Source organism: Perca flavescens, chromosome 2 (genome assembly GCF_004354835.1).
Source record: "Perca flavescens isolate YP-PL-M2 chromosome 2, PFLA_1.0, whole genome shotgun sequence".
Lineage (NCBI taxonomy): Eukaryota > Metazoa > Chordata > Actinopteri > Perciformes > Percidae > Perca > Perca flavescens.
Genome location: NC_041332.1, coordinates 2,787,712 through 2,795,211, shown reverse-complemented (window position 1 = coordinate 2,795,211; position 7,500 = coordinate 2,787,712). Strand labels below are relative to the sequence as shown.

General features: G+C 48.9%; 1 protein-coding gene across 1 annotated transcript in view; it reads right to left on the bottom strand.

The window, feature by feature from the left end:
* Positions 1–7,500, bottom strand: part of stab2 (stabilin 2) — a 108,406-nt gene that overhangs the window by 65,565 nt on the left and 35,341 nt on the right. The window contains 3 exon segments of the mRNA XM_028602865.1: positions 996–1,097; positions 5,972–6,031; positions 7,234–7,386. Of these exon segments, the coding sequence (XP_028458666.1) occupies positions 996–1,097; positions 5,972–6,031; positions 7,234–7,386 (315 nt within the window).

Sequence of the window (7,500 nt, the reverse complement as noted above, 5' to 3'; positions counted from 1 at the left end):
ATGCTTAGACACATCTGTAATGTGTAGAAACATCTGTAATGTGTAGACACATCTATAATACTAAGACACATCTGTAATGTGTAGACACATCTGTAATGTGTTGACACAGCTGTAATGTGTAGAAACATCTGTAATGTGTACAAACATCTGTAATGTGAAGACATATCTGTAATGTGTAGACACATCTGTAACGTGTCTACACATCTGTAATGGTTAGACACATCTGTAACGTGTCTACACATCTGTAATGGTTAGACACATCTGTAATGTGTAGAAACATCTGTAATGTGTCTACACATCTGTAATGTGAAGACACATCTGTAATGTGTAGAAACATCTGTAATGGTTAGACACATCTGTAATGTGTCTACAACTCTGTAATGTGTAGACACAGCTGTAATGTGTAGACACAGCTGTAATGTGTAGAAACATCTGTAATGTGTAGACACATCTGTAATGTGTAGACACAGCTGTAATGTGTAGAAACATCTGTAATGTGTAGACACATCTGTAATGTGTAGACACAGCTGTAATGTCTAGACACAGCTGTAATGTGTAGAAACATCTGTAATGTGTAGACAAATCTGTAATGTGTAGGCACATCTGTAATGTGTAGAAACATCTGTAATGTGTAGACACATCTGTAATACTAAGACACATCTGTAATGTGTAGACACAGCTGTAATGTGTAGAAACATCTGTAATGTGTAGACACATCTGTAATGTGTTGACACAGCTGTAATGTGTAGAAACATCTGTAATGTGTAGACACATCTGTAATACTAAGACACATCTGTAATGTGTAGACACAGCTGTAATGTGTAGAAACATCTGTAATGTGTAGAAACATCTGTAATGTGTTGACACAGCTGTAATGTGTAGAAACATCTGTAATGTGTAGACACATCTGTAATGTGTAGAAACATCTGTAATGTGTAGACACATCTGTAATGTGTAGAAACATCTGTAATGTGACAGGTGTTGCCGTTAGTTACCGTGACGGTGGCGTTGCAGAGCGGCGAGCAGCCCGTCGCCGGGATCCGAAGAGCTGATCTGCCGATGGACATAACGTAGACACATCCGAACGTAGATGAGCCCTGGACAACACACAGCATAAGGGAGGATGTGAGGAGGGAGGGAAAGAAGAGAAGGGAAGGAGGGAAGGAGGGAATAAAGGACATACTGTAGGAGGTAGGGAAGGAGGGAAGGAGGTAGGGAGGGAAAAAAGAGGAGGGACAGAAGAAAGGACGTACAGAAGGAGTTAGGGAAGGAAAGATGTAGGGAAGGAGGTAGGGAGGGAGGGAGGTAGGGAAGGAGGTAGGGAGGGAAAGATGTAGGGAAGGAGGTAGGGAAGGAAAGATGTAGGGAAGGAGGTAGGGAGGGAGGGAGGGAGGTAGGGAAGGAGGTAGGGAGGGAAAGATGTAGGGAAGGAGGTAGGGAGGGAAAGACGAAGGGAAGGAGGTAGGGAGGGAAAAAAGAGGAGGGATAGGAGGGAAGGAAAGAAGAAAAGGCAAGGGGGGAAGGAGGGAATAAAGGACGTACTGTAGGAGGTAGGGAAGGAGGGAAGGAGGTAGGGAGGGAAAAAAGAGGAGGGAAGGAGGGACAGAAGAAAGGACGTCTGGAAGGAGTTAGGGAAGGAAAGATGTAGGGAAGGGGGAAGGGAGGGAGGGAGGGAGGTAGGGAAGGAGGTAGGGAGGGAAAGATGTAGGGAAGGAGGTAGGGAGGGAGGGAGGTAGGGAAGGAGGTAGGGAGGGAAAGATGTAGGGAAGGAGGTAGGGAGGGAGGGAGGTAGGGAAGGAGGTAGGGAGGGAAAGACGAAGGGAAGGAGGTAGGGAGGGAAAAAAGAGGAGGGATAGGAGGGAAGGAAAGAAGAGAAGGCAAGGAGGGAAGGAGGGAATAAAGGATGTACTGAAGGAGGTAGGGAAGGAAAGAATAAAGGATGTAGGGAAGGACGTAGGGAAGGAGGTAGGGAAGGAGGTAGTGAGGGAAAAAAGAGGAGGAAGAGGAGGGAAGGAAAGAAGAGAAGGAAAGGAGGGAAGGAGGGAATAAAGGACGTACTGAAGGAGGTAGGGAGGGAGGTAGGGAAGGAGGTAGGGAGGGAAAGACGTAGGGAAGGAGGTAGGGAGGGAAAAAAGAGGAGGGATAGGAGGGAAGGAAAGAAGAAAAGGCAAGGGGGGAAGGAGGGAATAAAGGACGTACTGTAGGAGGTAGGGAAGGAGGGAAGGAGGGAAGGAGGTAGGGAGGGAAAAAGAGGAGGGAAGGAGGGACAGAAGAAAGGACGCCTGGAAGGAGTTAGGGAAGGAAAGATGTAGGGAAGGGGGGGGGGGGAGGGAGGTAGGGAAGGAGGTAGGGAGGGAAAGATGTAGGGAAGGAGGTAGGGAGGGAGGAGGTAGGGAAGGAGGTAGGGAGGGAAAGATGTAGGGAAGGAGGTAGGGAGGAGGGAGGGAGGTAGGGAAGGAGGTAGGGAGGAAAGACGTAGGGAAGGAGGTAGGGAGGGAAAAAAGAGGAGGGATAGGAGGGAAGGAAAGAAGAGAAGGCAAGGAGGGAAGGAGGGAATAAAGGATGTACTGAAGGAGGTAGGGAAGGAAAGAATAAAGGATGTAGGGAAGGACGTAGGGAAGGAGGTAGGGAAGGAGGTAGGGAGGGAAAAAAGAGGAGGAAGAGGAGGGAAGGAAAGAAGAGAAGGAAAGGAGGGAAGGAGGGAATAAAGGACGTACTGAAGGAGGTAGGGAGGGAGGTAGGGAAGGAGGTAGGGAGGGAAAAAAGAGGAGGGATAGGAGGGAAGGAAAGAAGAAAAGGCAAGGTGGGAAGGAGGGAATAAAGGACATACTGTAGGAGGTAGGGAAGGAGGGAAGGAGGGAACGAGGTAGGGAGGGAAAAAGAGGAGGGAAGGAGGGACAGAAGAAAGGACGTCTGGAAGGAGTTAGGGAAGGAAAGATGTAGGGAAGGGGGAAGGGAGGGAGGGAGGTAGGGAAGGAGGTAGGGAGGGAAAGATGTAGGGAAGGAGGTAGGGAGGGAGGGAGGTAGGGAAGGAGGTAGGGAGGGAAAGATGTAGGGAAGGAGGTAGGGAGGGAGGAGGTAGGGAAGGAGGTAGGGAGGGAAAGACGTAGGGAAGGAGGTAGGGAGGGAAAAAAGAGGAGGGATAGGAGGGAAGGAAAGAAGAGAAGGCAAGGAGGGAAGGAGGGAATAAAGGATGTACTGAAGGAGGTAGGGAAGGAAAGAATAAAGGATGTAGGGAAGGACGTAGGGAAGGAGGTAGGGAAGGAGGTAGTGAGGGAAAAAAGAGGAGGAAGAGGAGGGAAGGAAAGAAGAGAAGGAAAGGAGGGAAGGAGGGAATAAAGGACGTACTGAAGGAGGTAGGGAGGGAGGTAGGGAAGGAGGTAGGGAGGAAAGACGAAGGGAAGGAGGTAGGGAGGGAAAAAGAGGAGGGATAGGAGGGAAGGAAAGAAGAAAAGGCAAGGGGGGAAGGAGGGAATAAAGGACGTACTGTAGGAGGTAGGGAAGGAGGGAAGGAGGGAAGGAGGTAGGGAGGGAAAAAAGAGGAGGGAAGGAGGGACAGAAGAAAGGACGTCTGGAAGGAGTTAGGGAAGGAAAGATGTAGGGAAGGGGGAAGGGAGGGAGGGAGGTAGGGAAGGAGGTAGGGAGGGAAAGATGTAGGGAAGGAGGTAGGGAGGGAGGGAGGTAGGGAAGGAGGTAGGGAGGGAAAGATGTAGGGAAGGAGGTAGGGAGGGAGGGAGGGAGGTAGGGAAGGAGGTAGGGAGGGAAAGACGTAGGGAAGGAGGTAGGGAGGGAAAAAAGAGGAGGGATAGGAGGGAAGGAAAGAAGAGAAGGCAAGGAGGGAAGGAGGGAGTAAAGGATGTACTGAAGGAGGTAGGGAAGGAAAGAATAAAGGATGTAGGGAAGGACGTAGGGAAGGAGGTAGGGAAGGAGGTAGGGAGGGAAAAAAGAGGAGGAAGAGGAGGGAAGGAAAGAAGAGAAGGAAAGGAGGGAAGGAGGGAATAAAGGACGTACTGAAGGAGGTAGGGAGGGAGGTAGGGAAGGAGGTAGGGAGGGAAAGACGTAGGGAAGGAGGTAGGGAGGGAAAAAAGAGGAGGGATAGGAGGGAAGGAAAGAAGAAAAGGCAAGGGGGGAAGGAGGGAATAAAGGACATACTGTAGGAGGTAGGGAAGGAGGGAAGGAGGGAAGGAGGTAGGGAGGGAAAAAAGAGGAGGGAAGGAGGGACAGAAGAAAGGACGTCTGGAAGGAGTTAGGGAAGGAAAGATGTAGGGAAGGGGGAGGGAGGGAGGGAGGTAGGGAAGGAGGTAGGGAGGGAAAGATGTAGGGAAGGAGGTAGGGAGGGAGGGAGGTAGGGAAGGAGGTAGGGAGGAAAGATGTAGGGAAGGAGGTAGGGAGGGAGGGAGGGAGGTAGGGAAGGAGGTAGGGAGGGAAAGACGTAGGGAAGGAGGTAGGGAGGGAAAAAAGAGGAGGGATAGGAGGGAAGGAAAGAAGAGAAGGCAAGGAGGGAAGGAGGGAATAAAGGATGTACTGAAGGAGGTAGGGAAGGAAAGAATAAAGGATGTAGGGAAGGACGTAGGGAAGGAGGTAGGGAAGGAAAAAAGAGGAGGGATAGGAGGGAAGGAAAGAAGAAAAGGCAAGGAGGGAAGGAGGGAATAAAGGACGTACTGAAGGATGTAGGGAAAGACGTAGGGAAGGAGGTAGGGAGGAAAAAAAGAGGAGGGAGAGGAGGGAAGGAAAGAAGAAAGGACGTAAGGAAGGAGATAGGGAAGGAGGGAAGGAGGTAGGGAATGAAAGAAGAGGAGGGAAGGAAAGAAAAAAGGACATAAGGAGGTAGGGAAGGACGGAAGGATTCAGTTTCCTGTCCCAGAGGAGAAAAGAAACTAGAAAATATTCACATTTAACGAGCTGACATCAGAGAAGTTTACCATTAGTTTTATCATTAAAACAGATTGAAACGGATGAATGGATGATTTATTAGTTGATAATACTGTGTTCATCTCTGCAGCTGCTGGTCGATGAGACGGAGACATCTTACCGTATAAACTCTTACCGTTTAAACTCTTACCGTTTAAACTCTTACCGTTTAAACTCTTACCGTATAAACTCCTACCGTATAAACCCTTACCGTTTAAACTCTTACCGTTTAAACTCTTACCGTTTAAACTCTTACCGTATAAACTCCTACCGTATAAACCCTTACCGTATAAACTCTTAACGAGATAAACTCTTAGCTAAATAAACTCTTACCGATAAAACCCTTAGCTAAATAAACTCTTACCGTATAAACTCTTACCGTTTAAACTCTTACCGTATAAACTCCTACCGTATAAACTCCTACCGTATAAACCCTTACCGTATAAACTCATACCGTATAAACCCTTAGCTAAATAAACTCTTACCGTATAAACTCCTACCGTATAAACCCTTACTGTATAAACTCTTAACGTATAAACTCTTAGCTAAATAAACTCTTACCGTATAAACCCTTAGCTAAATAAACTCTTACCGTATAAACTTTTACCGTTTAAACTCTTACCGTATAAACTCCTACCGTATAAACTCCTACCGTATAAACCCTTAGCTAAATAAACTCTTACCGTATAAACTCTTACCGTATAAACCCTTAGCTAAATAAACTCTTACCGTATAAACTCTTACCGTATAAACCCTTAGCAAATAAACTCTTACCGTATAAACTCTTACCGTATAAACCCTTAGCAAATAAACCCTTACCGTATAAACTCTTACCGCATAAACTTTTACCGTACAAACCCTTACAATATAAACTCTTACCGTATGAACCCTTAGCTAAATAAACTCTTATCGTATAAACCCTTAGCAAATAAACTCTTACAGTATAAACTCTTACCGTATAAACTCTTACCGTATAAACTCTTACCGTATAAACCCTTAGCAAATAAACTCTTACCGTATAAACTCTTACCGTATAAACTCTTACCGTATAAACTCTTACCGTATAAACTCCCGTTGAGCACTGAGACAGTTTGATTTTGGAGCAGCCGACACATTCACCCTGACAACGAAAAGAACATCACACAATAACTCAAATAATACATGCAGCAATGCTGAAACTTTATCCCTGAGCCACACAAAGTCTCTCAGAGTCTCCCAGAGTCTCCCACAGTCTATCAGAGTCCATCAGAGTCTATCAGAGTCTCCCAGAGTCTCTGAGTCTCTGCTAGTCTCCCAGAGCCTCCGCTAGTCTCCCAGAGTCTCTGAGTCTCCGCTAGTCTCCCAGAGCCTCCGCTAGTCTCCCAGAGTCTCCCAGAGTCTCCCACAGTCTCCTAGAGTCTCCCACAGTCTTCCACAGTCTCCCACAGTCTCCCAGTCTCCTCAAGTCTCCCAGAGTCTCCCACAGTCTCCCAGAGTCTCCTGAGTCTCCCAGAGTCTCTCAGATTCTTCCACAGTCTCCCAGAGTCTCCCAGAGTCTCCGCTAGTCTCCGCTAGTCTCCCAGAGTCTCCGCTAGTCTCCGCTGGTCTCCCAGAGTCTCCGCTAGTCTCCGCTAGTCTCCGCTAGTCTCCCAGAGTCTCTCAGAGTCTCCGCTAGTCTCCGCTAGTCTCCCAGAGTCTCCCAGAGTCTCCCACAGTCTCCTAGAGTCTCCCACAGTCTTCCACAGTCTCCCACAGTCTCCCAGTCTCCTCAAGTCTCCCAGAGTCTCCCGGAGTCTCCCACAGTCTCCCAGAGTCTCCCAGAGTCTCCGCTAGTCTCCCAGAGTCTCCGCTAGTCTCCCAGAGTCTCCGCTAGTCTCCCAGAGTCTCTCAGAGTCTCCGCTAGTCTCCGCTAGTCTCCGCTAGTCTCCCAGAGTCTCCCAGAGTCTCCCAGAGTCTCCCAGAGTCTCCCAGAGTCTCTCAGAGTCTCCGCTAGTCTCCCAGAGTCTCCGCTAGTCTCCGCTAGTCTCCCAGAGTCTCCGCTAGTCTCCGCTAGTCTCCCAGAGTCTCTCAGAGTCTCTGCTAGTCTCCGCTAGTCTCCCAGAGTCTCCCAGAGTCTCCCAGAGTCTCCCAGAGTCTCCGCTAGTCTCCCAGAGTCTCCGCTAGTCTCCGCTAGTCTCCCAGAGTCTCCGCTAGTCTCCGCTAGTCTCCCAGAGTCTCCGCTAGTCTCCGCTAGTCTCCCAGAGTCTCTCAGAGTCTCCGCTAGTCTCCCAGAGTCTCCCCAAGTCTCCCGAGTCTCACGAGTCTCCAAGAGTCTCCAAGAGTCTCCCACAGTCTCCCACACACCTTGATGATCTTGTTCTCGGTGACATCACAGCGGTGTGGGAGCACCGGCAGGATGGAGGGCGGAGTCAGGACCCAGTCCACCACGTACAGGCGCCCGTTCTTAGCTTCCACCGCTGCCTCCAGCACCGCGGCACCGTTCACCAAAATCTGACCCTGGACACCGAAACCAGCAGCCGCGTTACGACTGTCCAATAAAACTTTATTCATACCGCGTCTTTCAAACACAGAACACGTTGAGAAGTTGCAGAAATCCTCGTTACGAAACGA